The sequence below is a fragment of the Paramisgurnus dabryanus genome, chromosome 8 (assembly GCF_030506205.2).
Source record: "Paramisgurnus dabryanus chromosome 8, PD_genome_1.1, whole genome shotgun sequence".
NCBI lineage: Eukaryota > Metazoa > Chordata > Actinopteri > Cypriniformes > Cobitidae > Paramisgurnus > Paramisgurnus dabryanus.
Window position 1 is genome coordinate 35,361,533 of NC_133344.1, and position 22,488 is coordinate 35,384,020.

Genomic DNA, 22,488 nt, shown 5'->3' on the forward strand with positions numbered 1-22,488 from the left:
AAAACAATTAACCAATAATAGTAACAATACACAACATCTATACATAAATAAAGATCCTAGTCTTAAAGACAACTTTATTAGGTAATTATTATTCAATATATTCAGGTATGGCCACCTCAGGTACAGTACACAAATACAAATCAGTAATATTTTGGAATAATCTTTTGGGATTTTAATGAATATTAAAGCAACACCAAAGAGTTTTTTTTTTACCTTAAAATAACGTTTCCAAAAAAGTTTCAATGGTTCGTCCACTCAAAAAAGGGTGAATGGCACTTTCACATTCGCTTTGCAGCCCTCTATCGGCCAAAACCGCACTGAAGAAGTTTCCAACCGTCAGGTAGTGGTCCTGTAGTTCGAGTGAAAACTACAAAAACTTGCTTTACGGCAGACCTACAATCCAATCAGAGCCAGCTATGCTGCAGTATTTACGACAGTGCTAATGAACAATTACGCGTCTAACCTGTAGGGGGAGCAAAGAGCCAAAACTCTTTAGTGTTGCTTTAAAAGTCCATATGTTTGGTCTCAGATCAGCTTAAACTGCTTCTGCTGTTGTTTTTTATTGCTGCGAAACTAGCAAGGCTTTCTACTGTTAAGACACATTTGGCACTGCCAACATATTTAACTCAAACAAAGACAGTGATGAGCAATACATACTTTATTATGGACACATTTCAAAATAGAAACTAACTGCACTGTACAATAATCACACATATAATGCACTGTACCATTTGTCATTATCATTTCTTTTGTCTCAGTTGTACAATCCTTTATGTTTATACAATGCCTCTTGTCGTCTGATACCTTTGCACACATAATGCCACTTGGATTTCGTATAATGCCATTTCTGTACTACTATGGCCGGTTGCATAAACTTCTTAGCCAAAAATGTTAATTAAAAGTTAGTCATCTTTTTTTCTTCAAGACTGATCATTACTGTTTAAAGTATGTTATGATAGATCAGTCTCATTTAAATCCAAATAGTAGGACTGATTAGCCCTAACTAACTGCTACTTTGTTCTTTAGACACAGTCTTAACTTCACATCTACGGTTATGCATCCGGCCACTGGTTATATCTTTACATTGAGCTGTACACTGCTTCTTTACCAAAATAACCTTGCACTACATTTAAAAAAGTCTTTATTTTATTTGTCACACTTTTTTTACTTACTTATACACTGTTGCTATTTGCTATAAATACATGACATAGTTGATTTTAATCTACATGAAAGCTGGAGGAAGCATGCAAGCTGATTGACAAACAGGCCTATCAAAGGACCAATCTGCTGGCATACATATTGCGTTAAGATGTGAGCTTGAGGCACTTGAAGTTTTGTGTATATCAATGTATAATAAATCTGAAAAAAACATGGTTTTGCATGCAACAAACAGGCAGAAAATGATGCATTTATTTCTATCATATTATAACAACATTGCACTACACCTCGAAATAGAGCTGTTCAGTCATAATCCCAGTTTATGAACTGGTGAATTTTTAAAATATCTCAAAAAATGAAAAAGTTTGAGGTAAATGATCAGGCGAGCAGATGTTTAAAGCAGGTATTGTATCCTTTATGTTCATTTCTTGAATGCTTAGATTTTGCATGCATAATTGTGTGGAATAAAAATAATGTAGAAGACAACAAATCCTATCTTAATAATAATAATAATAATTTTATTATACTTTACATTTACGCGACATTACACATTTCATGTGACATTTTTGTTTATAAAGCCAAAATGTTAGCCTAAATGACACTTTCACGTCTTAGCGTGGACACCTTTGTCTCAATGTAGCTCAACACGTTGCTCAATCTCCTTTGCTGCCCATAATTTTCATTGGATACTGACGAGTCTGTCTTTTTTCTGACATTTAGCTGCGCTCTGAAGGACTTGCAGAAGATAAAGTAAATGAGCGGATCCAAGCAAGCATTTAGCACTGAAAGCAACACAGTCAGCTCCTTTAGGATGTAAAATGCATGGGCTATCCGGTCTTTCGTATTAGGTTTGAAGAATGCATAGGGAAGCCTTACCAGATGATAGGGCACAAAGCACACGCAGAAAACCACCACGAGAACCAGCATGTTACGCTTGGACTTGTCGAATTTATGGCTGCTGGATGTGGCTTGTGTGGACAACTGAACTTGTCTGATCTTTTTTAAAGTACCCCAGTACAGAAGTATCAGAGAAACCAGCACACATACAAAGAGCAACATGGACACTGTGTGGGTGATTTTGTATATCACCTTGACCTGGTTACTGTGTATAGAATCACAACCAATTTTATTAACATTTTTATCGTAACTCCAAGAGGTCTTGATAAATGCGAACAAGTAGACCGAAGCCAATGATACTAAGGACAGCCAAGCTGCTATGGAAATGTGGCGTGCAGTACGAACCATCTGCAGAGCATGAGTCTCCAATGGCCGGGCAATTTTCAGGTACCTAAGTTGAAAAAATAAATATAAAGAATGAAATATCACTAAATATTACAATTATTAAATATTAAAAGTTGTCTTCAAACTTTTTTGATCCATTTCAAATGTTATACACTCTTAAAATTGATGTGTAAAAGGGTTCAATTTTTGTGTTGGTACTTACACATTATGCTTAACTATGTACACAATGACTGTGTAAAACACATTTACCAGTACACAATAAAATATAATGCATAATAAATGTAATTTAATAAATATTTAAACAAATTGCATGAAAAAATGTGTATCCACTTGTGATGTTTGTAGGTTATAATAAATTATAATGTTATTCAGGCAACATGCAGTGACTCTGATTAACCTGTATTTTTGTTTGTAATAGTAAACGAAATATCATATACACTCACCTAAAGGATTATTAGGAACACCCATTCAATTTCTCATTAATGCAATTATCTAATCAACCAATCACATGGCAGTTGCTTCAATGCATTTAGGGGTGTGGTCCTGGTCAAGACAATCTCCTGGGTGCGTATTACAGTAAAATCCTAACTTTAAAATCTTATCTTAAATGTTTGGTAACCATTGTAATTTCAGTTAGGACCTCATTTAAGACAAAAGCTATTAAAAAATGACATTCCTAAATGCATTTTCTTATCTTAACTGCAGACAGGAAAGTGGTATTACAGAAGCATCCTAACTTGACAAAACATCCTAAAAACGATCCTAACTTTACGGTAACATCACAGGTGTCCTAACTTAAAACTTTAATGATAGCCAGCTGAAACAATCACATTATGATAGAGCTGCGGAAGAATGACATTACATTTAACAAATTGCAGCAATGTTTGTTTTTTGATTACTCTTTCAATGTTTTTTTTACCTTCACACAATCACATAATCAAAATGTTTCTCACTAGTGAAGCTATCTTTTAATCTCACTCATTATTAAAAAACAGTTAAGTTATCTTATCCGTGAACACTTGATGGGATCATGATGAATACAGTACAAACTGACTCAGCATTTATTTCTTCTCATGTCTCTATCAAATGTTGAAATGTACAGTAGTATCCTAACACATAGGAAGAATAGTTTTTTTTTTTTTTCATTTTTGTAAGTCACATTTGCTAAATGTTTAACTTTAATGGTAACTCACAGATTATGTGCTAAAACACTAATAAAAAACACAGACTATGATTACAATGCATTTCATAAAATGTAGCAGCAGCTCACGCATTGCTGGTTGCTTGGTAACAGACCTCACAGTTAATAGCTGAACATGATTGAGCAATTTAGGATTTCCTAACTAGAGATGAGATAAGATTTGGTGAGATAAGAATCCTAAATCAGCTTAAGATTTGCTTCTGTAATATGAATTTGTGAAAAATCTTAATTTAACACATCATATCTTAAGTTAAGACCTAAGATAGAAAGTTTCTGTAATATGCCCCCTAAACTTCAAACTGAATGTCAGAATGGGAAAGAAAGGTGATTTAAACAATTTTGAGCGTGGCATGGTTGTTGGTGCCAGACGCGCCGGTCTGAGTATTTCACAATCTGCTCAGTTACTGAGATTTTCACGCACAACCATTTCTAGGGTTTACAAAGAATGGTGTGAAAAGGGAAAAACATCCACTATGCGGCAGTCCTGTGGTCGAAAATGCCTTGTTGATGCTAGAGGTCAGAGGAGAATGATTCAAGCTGATAGAAGAGCAACTTTGACTGAAATAACCACAAGTTACAACCAAAGTATGCAGCAAAGCATTTGTGAAGCCACAACACACACAACCTTGAGGCGGATGGGCTACAACAGCAGAAGACTCCACAGGGTACCACTCTTCTCCACTACAAATAGGAAAAAGAGTCTATACACATTAATAACGCGTTAACACAAATTTATTAATACGTATTGTATTAATGCGCGATTAACGCAACACACAATTTCTAGCCCACAGGTGGATGAATTGAGGCACAGCAAGTGACCTGCACTGTCTAGATGAGTTAGAGGTTTTTATAAAAATAAGAACATTAAGCTCTCGTCTAGGGAATCCAATGCTCTTAATGGTCATTAAACATCTAAAATTATCTTTATCTGTATGTTTCCTGAGAGGTGTACCGTCCCAAATCCATAATCTAAAGCAAAGATGCATCTTCATTCACTTGTTCGTATTTGGTTTCTTTTTTAAAGCATGCAGAAATGATAGAAAATAGACTGGCTTTATGTTAAAATAATTATTAAGAGAGATAAAGTTCAAGACCTGATTGATGTTAAAAGAGTTATTAAGAGTGACAAGACTCAAAAGTGATCTTCCTGACACTGACGTCTGAAGCGCATGCACACAAACGGGTGAGTGCGCTACCCGATATATTCACCTTATTCCGCCACGCCCCTTTTCAATTCTTCGCTCTTCCGCATTTTGTCAACCGACTTCCGCTGCTAATATGGCACAGTGCATTCGGGAGCTAGTTTGGTGGTTAAAAGATTGTTCGTAGTTCACTATAACTTTAGCTAAATGACAAATATCGCAACTGCTGTAAATGTTTTGAATTAGGAGCACGGAGAAAACTTGATACGACGCTCGGATAGTCTTATAATGTCCCATCAATCGTCTCGTGGTTAGAAGATATGGAGCAGCCGCGGCAAGTAACCTATGAGACATATTTTATTACCTCGTCGTGTCAGAAGGAGTTGATGGAGCAGCATTATTAAAGTAATTATGCCTACCAATATTTACACAGTGATTTCGTCCTTTTTTTTTAAAGCAAATGTGCATCCAGTCCAATAACTATTTCGTTTTTATGTGGTAATGTACCATGATAGAATTCATTTGCAAACTTGCCAAAACTTATTCCTTCAAATCAGGAGACTTAAATCCTTTTAAGTGGAATCTACAAAGCTCACATATGGTTTAAGAAATTCCTTACAGATAATATCTGATCACACTGTAAAGGTTTATATAACTGCATGACAGGTAACATCTGATCACATTGTAAAGATTTAATATAACTGCACAATATCTGATCACATTGTAAAGGTTTTATATAAATGCATGACTGGTAACATCTGATCACATTGTAAATGTTTAATATAAATGCACAACATCTGATCACATTGTAAATGTTTAATATAACTGCACAACATCTGGTCACATTGTAAAGGTTTAATATAAATGCACAACATCTGATCACATTGTAAAGGTTTAATATAACTGCATGGCAGGTAATATCTGATCACATTATAAAGGTTTAATATAAATGCACAACAGATCACATTGTAAATGTTTAATATAACTGCACAACATCTGATCACATTGTAAAGGTTTAATATAAATGCACAACATCTGATCACATTGTAAAGGTTTAATATAACTGCATGGCAGGTAATATCTGATCACATTATAAAGGTTTAATATAAATGCACAACAGATCACATTGTAAATGTTTAATATCACTGCATGACATCTGATAACAAACTGTATGAAGGTTTAATGTAACTTTACAACAGGTAAAATCAGGTCAAATTGTAAAGGTTTATAAAAATAACTATGGACTAAGAAACAACTAACTTTTCGGCAAGACCACCCTGCAATGAATTAAGACACAGCTTTATCAGAGTCATCAGGAGCTGATCCCAAGTGTTTATCTGGAAGCTGTATGTGTATGTACTGGTGATGTGCTTAGCGACTGAATGTAATGCATGCAATATCAACCCTGTGTAAAGCTGACAAAGATGGTTGTTTCTCAGCAGAGATATGTACATTTGTGCCAGCTCAACACATGAAGCAGAAACATTGAAGCAGTTCTCGGACAGGGTTTACAGGACTAGGCCTTAATTATATTAGGACATTTTAGTTTTTACAAACAAACCACATCTTGTGACAAAACAATGGCACTCATATATGTTGAGGTATGTCAGTACAAGGTGTTTTTAAATTATTGTAGCTCAAATAAGCATTTTAGCCTGGGACCAGCATAAGCCCTGTCCGGGAAACTGCAAGGTTGTTTTCCCATATCAGATGTAGGTTGCTTCAGGTTGAGTTGTGATTTTAAAGTGTAGTTGTGTTCAGAGACGGATTGATCCTCCCATTGTGTTTCTGCATCACAGTTTAGGAACACGTTGATTGTATATCATCCTCACAGTTGTCCATTGCATCACTAAACATCAATGCATCTGTGAAAATAATTTAACCATAAACATTTTTATGTTAGTATTTAAAAGAAACTTGCATCATGAGAATTAATTTATAAATGACATCCATACTTAAACAGAACAGTGTGTGAGAGAGATGTATTAAAAAGAGACAGTAACATTATACACACAACCTCTAACTTCAATGTTAAATAATATGTCGTTTAATAGGTCATTATCATCAATATCTGAATGAGAAATTAACTGACCTCCTAGCATCTGAAATCTCTGTAACTTGTATGAATCACGTGAGCTACTGTAAGAATGTAATGTACTATAATATATTGCTGTCTTATCTTAAATATAAAAATACAGGTGGGCAATGAAAATCATTCAAAATAATTGCATTTTATAAACAAACGTTACTGATCTTAACTTTATTCGTAGAACGGACATCACAAATCTAACGTTAGGCGAAGAGCACATTAAGCTAAGATAGCTTACCTGAAACTGACCACCTTTTCAACACCCGGCGTGGTTTAAAGTTACCGGAACATCGTAGTCGAACCATTACTTGGGATTAGGGTGTTCCTCAGTCGGCTCCCCGTCCATTAAAATTGGTAAGAAACAAACATAAAGGCGCTTGAGTGAGCTTTTTAAGTTTAACGCGTCGCCTTCAGCCACTGCCTCAGCTGCTCATCATATGCAGCCGGAAGTACGATGACAAAATGAGCGCAATGGCGCCGCCCTTGTTGTCGTGGAAAATAAGGTGAATAGACATCTACACAAAATTACAGTTTTAAAAATATCTGTTTTGACAAGAATTCACGCAGGTATGACCTATAATCTGTTATATCTGAAGTGAATGTTTGGTTTAAGGATTAGTCAATTTTCTTAAAAAAATCCTGATAATTTACTCACCACTGTCATCCAAAATGTTGATGTCTTTCTTTGTTCAGTTGAGAAGAAATTATGTTTTTTGAGGAAAATATTGCAGGATTTTTCTCATTTTAATGGACTTTAAAGGACCCCAACACTTAACTCAACACTTAACAGTTTTTTTCAACGGAGTTTCAAAACACTCTAAACGATCCCAAACAACGCACACGGGTCTTATCTAGCGAAACGATTTTCATTTTTTACAAAAAAAGCACTTTTAAACCACAATTTCTCGTCTATCTCCTGTCCTGTGATGCGCCAGCGCGACCTCACGCAATACATTATCACATCAAGAGGTCACGGATTATGTATGCGAAACTACGCCCCAGTGTTTACAAGTGTGGAGAAAGAGGACCATTCCGACGGTGTTGTATGTCAAATGAGTAAGGGATAATGTAGAGGCAGCCGGTAGTTATTGGGAAATAAGCCCCGACAGTGTGATCAGCACCCAAGCGGAGGGTCTTGTATCACACTGAAGGGGCTTATTTCCCAATAACTACCGGCTGCCTCTACATTATCCCGCTTATTACACGGCTACTTGCCACATAAGAAAAAAAACTGGACATGAATATGAATTTGAAAAATTTTATTGGCATATTTGTTTTAAATTAACATTTTTATCCTTCCGCAAAACTTTGCACAGATGCATAAAATGATCGTAATACCTTATTAAGATCCTCTGCTTCATACTTGTCTGTCTCCATTTTTTCTCTTTAACCAGTCTTTGAGAAGTTTTAATGCCCATTCTGTATTTTTTTTTGTGTTGGCTTCGTAGCTGTCATGCTCTATTTTGTCAAGTTCAGTCTCAGTAAGCTCTCTGTGTCTTGTCGTGGTTGTCCAGTGTTTGTCACAAGATGGCGCCAAACAGACAGTAATCTTTATTGATCTTTATTGGCGCGGAGCGATTTTACTCGTGCAAGTAGTCCGGCTATGCGTTATTATTTTGGAGCGGTTATTATTTGAAAAGAACGAACCTGCAAATGTCTCAACTGACCAATCAGAATCAAGCATTCCAGAGAGCCGTGTAATAATACTAAATAATGTCTTTGTGTCAGTCTATTGTTTAAAATGGTCTGCAAATGTGCGTTTCATATACACTTTCTGACAAAAGTCTTGTTGCTTGTGTACAAATTGAGATGAAGTGCCGCTAAAATATATTTCTAATCAAAATTTGTTTTCAAGAAATGGCTCATTTTAATCCCAACAGCTTTTGTAATAACGTTTCAGTACAAAACGAAACTGTCAAAAAGTATTCTAATATTCACAGCTTGGTAAAGCCCATTGAGTCAATTTTTGCAAAGACATACAGTAAGTGCCTTGTGATATGAGCTTGATCTGTGACTAATAATGGATCAATTAGGTCTCAGGTGTGAAGGTCTAGTACACTAGACCTTCACATCAACTGCAACTAGAACTTTCTAGAGGAAGATTCACCCTGAGACTAAAGTTTTGATTATCAAGAGGCTGAAGACCAGATCCACTGCTGATGTGGCAGACACCTTCAATGTGTCTCAGAGTCAACTACAGAGGATAGAAAAAAAGATTTGAAGAGACTGGATACGTTTTTGACAAGCCCAGGTCAGGCAAACCGCGGAAGACAACTGCTCGAGAGGACTGTTTGTTGGCTGAAAAAAATCCAAGGCCAGCCCATTTTCCACTGCAGCAGAGCTCCACGAGACCTGGTCAAGTGAAATCCCTGTGTCAACCAGAACAGTTTGTCGGATTTTGTCTCGAAATGGCCTCCATGGTCGAATCAGTGCCCAGAAGCCAGCACTAAACAAAAGGCCCAAAATGTGGTGTTTTTGCAGAAACCTACCAATATTCAAAAGCTGATTACAAAAGAACACTGAAGGTAGGATGGAACGTTTTTTTTTTCTGGAAGGCAACTTTTTTTTAAAACGCTGGCGGTGAAAGAGTTAAAATAGCGATTTTGATGCTCACAGCATATTGAAGGCATAGCTTCTAGTTCTTTTGCGATCACTTCAGGTCCTCAAAATGGCGGTAGACAAGTGAGTGACGTCAGCTGATATCCATGTATTGCCTGGAACACGTTTGTAATGTTTCGTGGTGGTAGGTTTGACCACTTTGTTTTTGTTGTAGTTTGTGGAGCCTGCTGTCTACACCGCATTTTTTTACAGTGTGTTCAGAGGACAGGCAGCTAGCAGATAGTGAGGAGATGTTTACTTTATGAAACAAAAAAATGTTTTATGGCCTAAAACACGTGAATTCGCTTAAAGCACCTTTAAATCAATCAAACACCTCTATTATTAAGAACATAACCATACATACCAACTTTTGTGGGTAATAAACATCTGTTGTATTCTTAAAGCTGACTTTTAATTTACTTACAAGAAAGACATATAGTAATTCTCCAAAATTGCTAGGATTTATACTGATATGTAAGATCAGCTTTGTCACATTAGATTACGCCAAAGTCCATTAACTATACAGGTACAGATGCAGAAATATAGGCTATAATATATACTTGCATATTTGTATAATTGAAGTTTGTGTTGCTATCAAAATACAATTATAAATGATAACAATAGCATTTTAATAAAGTTGTATTCTCACACATATTATAGTTGTGTGTGATTTTGTTGTTTTTTTAACTAAAGTGGGGCACCACCCTAAAAGTCATATTTGGGCCCCCTTTTGCCCCCAGCAGCGGCCGAGAGTGTGTGTTTTTGCTGAGACTACTTCTGTTTTGAGTATTTGATTAAACCATGACTGGAATGGATGTATTTGTCTATAATAGGTATACATAATATAACAAGACTTTTGTTTGAAAAGGGTTTGGCTAAAGAAAAATGGTTTTTCTAGGTCATTATACTATATGGGTTTAATAGAATTGCATTACTAAAAAGAGACTAAAATACAATTTTCACTGACTAAAACTAGACTAAAATGTCATCAGTTTTTGTTGACTAAAACTAGACAAAAATAGTCATGGATAATTCTGACTAAAAAGACTAAAATGCCCAGACTTTTAGTCGACTAAAACTTTACTAGACTAAAAGGAGGACTAATAAAAACTAAAATGACAGCTTGACACAAAGACTAGACTAAAACTAAAATTAAAACAAGCTGCCAAAAACACCACTACAAGCAGGCTAGGCTCCGGGGTCTGAAACACTACCCCCCCCCCAAACTGCTTTTTAACACTCAGAAGCAAAGCAAGGCCTCTTGTGACTATGGCAACACATCAAGATTAGAGTTTTACGACCACAAAAGAATGTGTGAGGTATTGTGATAGACAGAGAAACCTTCTATTTAGTCATGCATGTATTCACTTATAAATGAAAATGTTTTAATCAAATATTTCTAATCTCATCATGGATTATGTTCTTGGTCTTTATGTTATATCAGTATACTAACCCAAACTACTTTAAATGAATGTTTAGTATTTCAAAACAGCATGTTGGAAGACAAAGAGTGAAGAAATGGAGAATTGGTGAAGATTGGTGAATATTCCAGAGATGCAAGATAACAGAAGTTAACTCCAGCATCTAATCTAGCATGGGAGAGGTGGACAAAAGGCCAAACAATGGATATTTGGTCAGCAGCACGAGATCGACAACGACTGACAGAACAAAATTTGTGATGAGAGCCGCGATGAGCATAGCGTCAACGATGGGCAATCCCAAGCCTGCGACAGCAATTGTAAGTACTTTCTGGTAACGGCAGCGATGTGTTCAGCCATATCAGTTCAGCAAGCGAGTAGCGAAAAGCCATAGTACATGAAAACATGTGAGAAATAAAGTCGCCGTGCACACTGAAAAAAACTGAACAATACCAACCAGTATGGTATGTCTTTAGAAATGTTAGAAAACACGTTAGCCTGAGAACCACACCAAAACACCCTATTGGGTAGAGACAAGGCAGACCGCATAAGAAAGCCCCAGGGCCCGGTTGCATAAAGCACCTTAAGTTTTTCCCTTAAGTATGACACTTAAGGGGTAAATTCCCCTTAACTACTGTAAGAGAATAATTAAAGTGTTTTGCATATAATCCCTTAAATGGTTCTCTTAGGTAAAGGTAATTGTAAAGTGTTTCATGACAGCGACCCCGGTTTGTTGTTATAGAATACTATTGTTGCCATGGAGACGCAACAGAAAAAACTTACGGGTTTTTCTGCAACACCCTTAATTTTAAGGGAAACATAAGGGTGAACTTAAGGGAAAATTACACTTAAGGTGCTTTATGCAACCGGGCCCAGACCTTTAAAAAACCCAACACAGGGTAAACAGGTAACAGACCAGAGAGAAAGTGGAAACGTACCCATGGGTAGGCTTGTTGCGATAGTCAGTGTTACCAGTGATACACAGTGTTTAACCCGCCTACCAGTCATAGCACCTGACCACTGGCACGTCCCCACAGCCGTGTTTAAACTTTAGCCTATAGCAGGGGTCAGCCGCGGGCCAATATTTTTTTTAGCCAGTAGATGGCGGACTAGCTGCTGTTATCACACTTAGGTGTCTTATTTTGAATTAGCCTAGTATAGGCTATCTGATCCTCTCGCAAGCAACATTGTTTTTATTTCCTATTTAAAAGACGAAAGACGGCATAAAAAATGGCCAAAACATGGTTGTTCTGCTGTTTCTTTGTCTGTTTGCAACCGCAATAGGCCTATAATCATGGAATATGATGGGTCCGTGTATCATTCGTTCAATCGACTTGTTTTTCCATTATTTATTCCTGAACTAAAATGAAAAAAATAATAACCACGGGTTTTCTGATTTTCTGATTGTGTGCTGAGATCAAAAAATTAATTTTAATTTTAAATAATTTAACACCTTTATAGGCATATATCAATGAAATCATTTTAAGCAGATCAAGTACTATAGTGGTAACATATTACAGGCATTTATGCTCTTATTACAGTCCGGCTTTTGAACTTTATTCCTTTTTTTAATTCATATTTATCTGGGACACACACATACACACCTATGTTTAAGGAGGTCTGCGCGGGACTGTTTTTTTTTTTTCATTTAGCTCCCACAAGTTTCTATTCACCAACCGCTTAAAATACACTCTGTGTTCACCTGCTTTATTTCCCGACCTGACGGGTCTGCAAAACCTAAATCTCATTTCCAGAATCTCAAATTCAAATGTCTCTAACTGAAAAAGAGAGATTAAGTAGCCTATAACAATTATAAATGCTATACAAAATTGTGTTGTATACAAAAATGTGTATACCAGCTAGTTTTTTGACAGAGGATCACACTGCAGCTAACTTGGCCGACGCTTTGCAGGAGGCCCTAAGTGATTGGGGATCAGACGAGAATAAACTATCTAGTAGCTTGGCCCTCCTGAACACTCGCAGGTGACGGTAAGTTTATTGTAGCCTCAAATAGTTTGTGACAAAAGCATCTGTCAATAAAAACCATTAAAACAACGATAATTAATAAGTATAATAAACAATATTTTTAAATTGCATAACGACTGGTTATAATTCGGCTATAACAAATGTTTTTTATTTTTTTCAATACGAAGCAGAAAATGATTAATAGGATGCTAGAGCAGAGGCCAGCCATCAATCTAGTACTTGCAGATAACCGTAAGCAAATGCGAGCATCACATGGCAAGACGAGGATGTTTTGCAATCAGTAAATAACACGTTTAAACCAGTAAGTGAGATCACTGACATTCTGTCCGGCGAGAACTATGTTATTGTGTCATCGTTTCTGCCTATGTTGCATCTCATTAAAGAGGACACTTTGGCCCCATCAAATGAGGATGGACAACTGACAGCCAACCTAAAAGCCGGCATCATAGCTATTTTAGATGAGAAATATGAAGCGTTGCCTGAAGAAAGCAAGTGCAAAGCGAATTTTCTGGACCCGCGCTACCGTGGTAACTACGATCCAAATGTTGAAGAGACCAGGAGGATAATTGAGGAAGAAGCGGCCATTTTGGGTAGGAGAGAACAGTCAACACAACCCGTGACAGAACAGGAAGAAGGAAATAAGGATGAAAGCGCTAAGCCACTGCACAAGAGGAAAACACTAGCAAGTTTATTAAAAAGAAAACAGGTGCTGCATCAACACTGACTATTCCTGAAAGGGTGGTCACAGAAGTTGCAATTTATGTTCAGGAGCCCTGGTTCTCCATTAACGCTAAGTCGGAAAATCTAGATAGTCTCCCCGTTTTGGCAAAAGTAGCCAAAAAATATTTTTGTGTTTGTGCAACATGCTGCGCATCCGAGCAAGTGTTCCCCAACAAGATCTCTTTTGAATCCAGAAATGCAGTGTGATCACATTTTGTTTCCTGTTTCAATTTAAAAAATGAAGATTTTTCGTTTATTGTTTCTCATTTATTTATAATTTTTCCACAGTGTATGCAGTTAATAGGCCTACCTCTTTTTGTAAAGAAAAAAACAGCTTAACGTGGGTTACATTTTTCTATAATTTTTTTGCACTTAAGTGTCCAGTGATTATTCGGTTTTTGATATTGTTTGTTTCATATTTGATGGTTGTGCGATGTGTGCAGTGATTTTGTTGTTGAAAAAGGCAGGCACTTTGTTTAACGAATAGTGATTTTTTAAAATATAATTTCTTGTTTGATACTTGCACATTGTGTGCAGTGGTTCATTTTGGTAATAAATGCACTTTAAAATAGTTTCATACGTGTTTTTGTTTAGTTTTTGCATGGTGTGTGAAGTTATTATTCATTTTGCAACAAAGATGTGTGTACAAGCGAGTGTCATATTGTTTTGTGTATTTTTATTATTAATAAAATGATGAACCCATGATTAATTCAAACAAATGCCACTGAATTGCCGCTAATTAAAGTGAAAGTAAATTGAGATGTGTGCTCGTCTACAGCACGACCGCATTTTCGGCCACCCTAAATCCCCGACACGCAACCCCTGTGACACCGGGATTACCGTTTTTTTTTACACATTGATTAACCGGTGGAAAAAATCTGTCACCGCAACATCCCTATCAACGGGTTGATACGCCGCAAACTGACTTAGATGAGGGGATCAAGGCTTGCGATAGGTCAATGAGGGACAGAGAAATATTACGAAGAAATGCCAAAATGTTTAGCTTAGTCATTGAACAGCTAAGTCGCTAAATAGTGTGTGTTAAATTCTGTGTTAAATTTACTCATTATGTGTTGTGCCTGAGCACGCTCACAACATGTGTAAAAATAAAATGTGTGTTTTTAACACATTTGTTTTAAGAGTGTAAAAAGGCTGGTGAGTGTGTGTGTATATGTGTATATATATATATATATATATATATATATATATATATATATATATATATATATATATGCTTTCATGTACAGCAAACCCAAAGGAAAATAATTAGGTCATGCATGTTATGGTTACCTGTTTGCAGCAATAAAGTCCATGAAGAGAATGCTTGCATACATGTTTAAATAGAAGGCCGTTGCTCCAAAGCTGCAGTATATGTTGCGCATGGTTACTGAATAGTTGGTATAGTTAGCAATGCGCAAAGGTAAACAAAGGCAAAGGAAAAAGTCAGCTGCAGCTAGGTTCTTCAGGTAGACCGTGACACTGGAATGGACGCGTTGATTGGTGCAAAAATAAACCCTCATTGTGACACAATTCAGCAGCAGGCTGATAAGAAACACCAGCGAGTATGCAAATATGAAAACGGGGTGAGATGAAACCTCAGAATAATTTGTTGTTGTGTTAGTCATGTTCTTTGTTATCGTGTCATCCACTGCGGTGGTAAAGTTGGTAAGAGCCTCTGATGTTCTCAGAAGTTGTGTAACTGGTGACTCCATCTGCACATCAACAAGAGACATAAAATGAGAAATAAAAGCAAACTTGACTATAAATGTAAAGCTATCGTTTCTTTGTAATTTACTGTTTTCCACATAAAATCAGCTTACATGAACCTTTTTAAAAAAATATAAACTTGATATATTTATTACTGAGTAAGGTTATGTTAAATATTGAAATCAATAAGTGAATTCAAACTTTGATGCTCCTCATCTCATAATTAGATTATGAGACTTTAGCCTGGATCACAGACAGGGTTGCATATGTTAAACTAATTTTATAAGAGGAAATAAATCACAAATTGTAAACAATGCCCTATGTTCATTATTTTGTAATCATTGACCAACCCTTTGTAAAGTGTAATGTAATATATACTTAATTGTTGTGGCGCCATAACAGCATAGAGTAATATTGAATATAATTTTCACATACATAAGATCAGTAAGTCATACATTAAATGTAGTTTTTGCAATGATGATATTTTAAAGCACACTTTTCCGTTAGCTACTTAATAAGCTTTACATATCACATTTACACCTCTGGTGCAAATTGAGATAAGATCAACAAGAGATAAGACTTTATGGTCAGATTCTTTTCACGAAAAGCAAATATGTGACCCTGGAACACGAACCCAGACATACATACTCAAAATAGGACAATATTTGTCTGAGATACAACAATAAAAAAAAATGGAATCAGAGGGTGCAAAACAATCAAAATTTTGAGACAATCATTTTTAAAGTACATATTATGTATATATTTTTTTATATATTTACATTAGGAAATGTACAACATATATTCATGGCACATGATCTTTACTTAATATCCTAATTATTTTGATAATATCAGATATCATTAATCAATATCAACATTCATTTCGACCCATACAATGTATTGTTAGATATTAAATTGACAAGTGCGACTTATGACTGGTTTTGTGGTCCAGGGTCACATACGAGCGCTAAAATCCACCATAGTTTATTAGAGTGCAGACTTTTCTAAATGTGTTCCTCAAAGTTTATCATGTTCATGAACTTTGCCACAAAGTGTTCAGTAAAACTCTACAGTATCATATTTAACACATTTCACTAAACAACACATTTATCACTCAAAATTGACACTTAAAAGCAGTATTGCACCACTAAATTATTATATGATGAAAAGATGCAACTAGCTTATTAATGTAGATAAAAGATAGATAAAAAAAACTTGGATACAGTAATCACAGTGCATAGTTACTAACTATATATATAAATGATTTATTTGTTTGTGTGTTAAACATATCTCAAATAATCATATTTAACTTACTTGAAATCCTCTTGTTGCCACACAGTCCACTGATCTGTAATGTACAGTAGCTGTTTGTACTTCTCTTCACCTCAACTTCCTTTTGCATGCTCGAACAATGAGGAAATTATGTATATGATGAGAGTCAGTGCCGGCGGCAGCTGAGCGCTGATGAGGGGGCGTCTGAAATACCATGAGGGGGCAATCACATGAATAAATATAATTCTCTCAGCTAGAAAATACATATAGTTGTGGTACGTTCCTTAAGTTTTAACGCTGTATAAACAAACATCCCGGTAATACAACCAGAAAAATTTCAACTGTAGTGAGCAACTTACAGAGCTCTGACCAATCTTACTTCATACAGTACAACAACAAAAAATGCATACCTACAGTCTCACCCCATTTCGTCAATATTTGACGACACTTGACCATTCGTCATATGTTGACGTGAAGGGTATACCTTTCGCGTCATTTTTTGACGAACTGGGGACTTCAATACTATTACGTCCGTTGCATTCTCTTTCCTATTTTATTACCATTTGTGCGTCGGTTTAGGGTTAGATTTACATAAAGACATCCCTACCCAAACCTAACTCTAACCCCAACGCCAGGTGACAACTGTTTCTAACCCCAACGCCAGGTGACAACTGTTTAATTTCGCGTACACTGTTTAATTTCGCGTACACTGTTTAATTTTGCGTAATCTAACCCTAAACCGACGCGCAAATGGTAATAAAATAGGAAAGAGAATGCAACGGACGTAATAGTATTGAAGTCCCCAGTTCGTCAAAAAATGACGCGAAAGGTATACCCTTCACGTCAACATATGACGAATGGTCAAGTGTCGTCAAATATTGACGAAATGGGGTGAGACTGTGTTAACCTACATAGCACAACACTGCTTATTTGGAGCTCAGACCCAGAGGTCGTGGCAGTTGCTGTAGTTTCTTTCATAGTCTTCGTGTTTGCTTTCCATAGTTCAATAAATTTTACGTAATTTTATTAGGGTGGGGGATCACGCTTACTCAAGCGACCAATCAAAATTCGACCTTGCTATTAAATATTGCTATTTTAGCATATTGTTCACTCTAGGAAGTCAATACACTTGGCAAATGTGATTTTTAAATAGCATTTTTTATCATTAAAATTCCATTAAACATTAATGGTGACCTGAGAGGGCAAGATAGTGGTGGTGCTGGTGAGGGGGCGCCGGCCTTGATGAGATTATTAGTCAGAAAGAAATGCAAAAAAAGGCTGGTGGTTTGAGGGTTGATGAGTAAATGATAAGGGAAGACATAAATCTTCAAATAAGCATTTGCGGACATTTGTACTGTGCATGTTTATCAATTTATTTTTAGTCATTTGCAAGTCAAAGCTTTGAATTTTCATTTCCTCATGTTAGACAGGACACAAAAAAATGTGAGTGTGATCTTCCTGTAAGCCTAAAGTTTGTATTTTTAATGAGGGTGTTACAATCTGATGTTCTAAAGTTACAATACGATATAAAAATACAAATTCGAAATGTCTCTTGATTAGTTAGCATCCTGTATAATCGTTGTCAAGATCTCTGGTCAGAGATCACATGATGATGCATGTCATTTACTGAAATAGACTGGCTGTTGCTATGTGACCTTTTGGAGTCACCGTGTCAGTTTAAAGTGCTTTTGAGGCTGAAAATAACAACAAAAATCATAACAAAAATTATAATTTCAATGGCTATGATGGAAAATTGTATTGGTTTTAATGGAAACTAATTTAGCTTCTGTGCAGGGCTTGACAGTAACGCCCTGGGGCAGACTGGGACAAAGACATGACCCTGGACTTTCCCACCCAGAGCGGCCCACCACACCCTGCTCGCAACATAACTGCCTCACACAGGCTATTTTTAACACTGCATTTCAGAAACATAAATGCTACTTAAACTTCTAAAGAAGTCAAATTTACTATGAAATTGTGCATTTGAACTATATTGCCAATGACACCTTACTAACCATAACATGAAGCAAAAGGCTTGACTTAGGTGTGTTCCCTTTCAAGTGAACTTCAAAGCTGCGTCATGAAATGATACTTTGCTGGCGTGTTCCCAGAGTGCACGGTAACGCTTTATTTTACAATCCGCAATGAGTAATTAAATAGAAATTCCAGTGTACCTATTTGTAACAACAGAGTACCTCTACAGTATGTACTTGTAGGTATAAGGGAACAATATGGTAAGTTTGGGGTAATAAGGGGGTAAGAATATGGAAAATTATAAATATTTTATACTTTAAAATTTTAGATAATATTTTATTTTTTTCATATTTGCTACTTACCTGATGAAAGTGTATTGTATACGGCCGATGTCTACAAGCCAGGTTGGCAAATAAAATATAACAGCGCATCACTTTTATTTTGGAATAGACTGTATTATAAAAGGGCAGCTGATTTAATTTGTGTGAGCTGAAAAGGACAGTGGTGTTAGTTACCCCCTTGTTCTGTGTATTTACCAGGTAACTCTTATGTTTGGGGGCTGTAAATTAAAGTGGTGTTTGTTACCCCCTTGTACTGTGTATTTACCAGGTAATTCTTACATCTACGGGCTTTAAACTAACGTGGTGCTTTGTTCACCTCTTATTATAAATGTAGTTATAGGGTAAATAACATAAACATACCCAATTGTGTGATCTTTATTTTAGAAACAACTGATTTCAACTGATCTTTACACCACTATATTTAAGTCAACACTTATTAACTTTTATTTCAAATAAAAAGTCATGACAATTTTTAGTTGTTTTTGCAGCTTGGCTTCCTCTGTTGGTCTTTTGTCCACCAAGGACTCGGATGTTAAGTTGATGTAGACTCACTGTTCCTTGACAGAAACTGAGTTTTCTAAGCCAGTTATTGTGGTATTGTTAACTTTAGGCTAACTTATGTGCTAGCTAAACTGCTGCTAACGTTAGCTGGCAACTTTCTTAAAAACATTATTCGAAACGCTTTAGACATAACAGTACATTCACATAGGACAGAAGTGTTAACGCTTGACAGAAGGCTTGTCTGAAGCATGGCCAACAGCAACTCACAGTAGCCGCTACATATAGTCTGGTCTTACATAAATGTAATTGGCTAGCTCTGCCTAGGTCATTTGCATAAGGCGATCTGATTGGCTGATGCAGGTGCAGAGCTGCCAACTTCTGAGTTCAGCTTGGAGTGAGATTTTTTTTTGGGGGGGGGGGGGGGGGTTGTGGTAATAATTTTTTATATAAGTCCTAACCATTTGCCAATTGATAATAGTGTGGATTTTAGCTATTTCTGTGTTAAATAGTTGGAAAAGACTGCGTTAAAATGGTTCAATACAAATCGAATCATATTTTAGAAATTAAATTGAAATAAAAGCTTTTACTGAGTTTAAATGCCTGAGATTAGAGTCTTTACTATTGTTTTATACACTTCTATTATGCTTTCCTTCTGATAAAAGTGCCAAAAAAGTTCTTAAAATCTAATGAATACTGGTCTCTGTAAAATGTATAACTGCAGATGACAGCAGCTTTGATTCAGTTTATCCAGTGAGAAAGAGAAGCGTAAAGTGATGATTTGTGATTGGTGATAGAGGGACTGTCACAATCAAATAAACCAAATTAGTAGTTTATATTAAACTAAAGCAAGAGATAATGTGTACGTCAAGACCATATAATTATATTTCGTATATATTATTGTTTATAGATGTCAAATATAAATGGACCTTTTTCTCTTTTATTAAAACCTGTCACCGCAAACATCACGCAGGCTTGTACTGCTTGCAAACATACACACGTGACGCGAGTGATGGTTGATTAAAATTGCTGTTTTCTGAGGGTATCTGCGTGCGTGGAATCCGGGCAATTCTCTGCTTTTCATCCAGACCTTGACGCTTTGTGTGTTCGACTGGTGCGGAGCTGACTGATCGGCGTATGACATCAGAGTCACGCGATAGCAAAGGTAAAGGCGGACCCTTTTGTAACATTTCGACTTGCTCTCGCGGTACTCTGATGTCCTCGCTGCCGAACTTCCTGCGCAGCGCCACATAAAGTGAAATGCTCTTTGACTCTTTGCAGCAAAGTACCAGCACCATGAGAAGTGGTGGCACATAAGACAGTGAAGGTACGCTAAAATATAAAAGTGTCAATACTGTGAGCACTGCTTTAGCTACTTACATCGTGCGTTGCTCTTTCACCATCGCGCAGCCGCGCACTCGCTTTCTGTAGTTTGTAGCTGGCGCTTCGGCATTTGTAGACAATAACTCCACCTTCTTTGATTTGATTCGCCTTCGCATAATTTTGACTTTGACGAGCGCTTTTTGCTGTTTGAGGCACGCCAGATAGAGATAGGCGTTTTACAGTATTTACAGTTAGGTATTTTTATAAAATTATTTAATGTCTTGTATTAAACTCAATGGAAATCTAAATGGTGGGCACGAGCCTGCGTGAGAAAATGGATGTGTGGCGTGAGAGCGTGAGAATGGGGTCAATTGCGTGAGTCTCACGGCGAATGCGTGAGAGTTGGCAGCTATGCAGGTGTTAAAGCTTTCGCCCCGTGTGTATGTACCATAAAGCAGCTGTACTCCACAGTGTAGAAAGTTTTTAAACCCTCTCAGTAAAGAGATTTCACCTCAGGATTGCATTCCAGCAAGCCTCCTGCAGACGGGCGAGAAGACCAGCAATGATGGAAGTAAATAAACAGCGACTTTTGTTGCAGTTTGAGTTAAATAACTCCTCAACTTGGCTCATCTTTGTTTTCACCATCGCAAACGGAAATACGGACGCAGTTTTTTTACCCAATGGGAGGGGTTCTGGTGGACCAATCACAGCGTTTGCGTTCCGTGTAGAACTGAAGCGCTGTAAAAAAATTTGCGAGGTGCACGTCAGGCTACGCAGAGCTATGCACAGCCTACGGATAACCTACGGCGTAGGTTACACATGACTATAAATCGGACTTTAGAGTGTAGGATCGCCGTGTCTGAGAAACAACCAACATTTCACAGCACCACATGAAGTCGAACAAGCCTAATAACATATTTTACTGCTCAACCTGCTCTCAAATAAACTCAAGTCAACTTGAAGTTAGCCAGCAGACGAACCCAACCAAAGAGTAACTCCGCTTTTACCGTCTCTGAAGGGGAAATCACCAAAACCCTTGATAAAAGATGACTAGAACCTGTGCAGTATGTGGATGTAAGGACAAGAAATGCAGGCCAAAGGGAGTTAGTTTTTATTGTTTAACTTACCTCAATGCGACCCTCAGTTGACAAACCACTAACAGATTACTCGAAAATTTGAATATGCAGCCAACACTTTCGTCAGGAGGACTTCGGGTACTGTTTTTCAGCACAGTTTGCCCGCGGACTCAGGTAATGTAAAATGATAAAAATATTTAAAACATCATTTGGCTTAGTTGTTACTTGTTTTGCGTAACTACGGTAAACATACTACGTAAAAAGTTATTATCATGTTATTATTATTATGAACACGAGAAAAAGCAAGCTAACGTTAGCTCATCTTGTGCAGCTGTCAATCAAAGAACGTTATCATCTACTGTCGATCATCTCGCCTCAAGACCCGCCCCATTCAGAACGTTCAGAATTATGTAGTCATGGATTTTTCTTCCGGTGATTGGACGTGTTACTGTAGTCGTTAAAAGCTATACTTTTTTATATGGATTTAGTACATTTGATGGCAGCACAAGCATCTACATATGCCCATTCTCACCAAGATGCGTACAAATGACACGCAGTGTGATTATCGTGCAATAGATATGCCAAATTCGGCTTTTGCGTGCATATGATACGCCAGTCTTTCCAATTCACTTATATGGTGAATCGTTTTGTGTCTTTTTATTTATTGTTTTCTCATTTTTCTTCTGTTTTTTTTTTTTAAACATTTTCATTGGGTTTAGGGTTAGATTTCAGATTTGTTTAAGCAG

At 36.7% G+C, this 22,488-nt stretch overlaps 1 protein-coding gene and 1 long non-coding RNA gene across 2 annotated transcripts; both read right to left on the reverse strand.

Moving 5' to 3' along the window:
- Positions 1-262: 262 nt before the first annotated feature.
- gpr206 (P2Y purinoceptor 14) lies at positions 263-16,668 on the reverse strand. Its single transcript, XM_065281669.1, has 3 exons — positions 16,573-16,668; positions 14,845-15,266; positions 263-2,446 (listed from the first exon to the last, which is right to left on the reverse strand). The coding sequence occupies exons 2-3, from the start codon at positions 15,264-15,266 to the stop codon at positions 1,750-1,752; spliced, it is 1,119 nt and encodes a 372-aa protein (XP_065137741.1). The 5' UTR covers positions 16,573-16,668; the 3' UTR covers positions 263-1,749.
- Positions 5,744-7,343, reverse strand: LOC135771430 (uncharacterized). The gene is made up of 2 exons (XR_010542912.1): positions 7,071-7,343; positions 5,744-6,608 (listed from the first exon to the last, which is right to left on the reverse strand). It is a non-coding gene; the product is annotated as an uncharacterized lncRNA (long non-coding RNA).
- Positions 16,669-22,488: the final 5,820 nt, after the last annotated feature.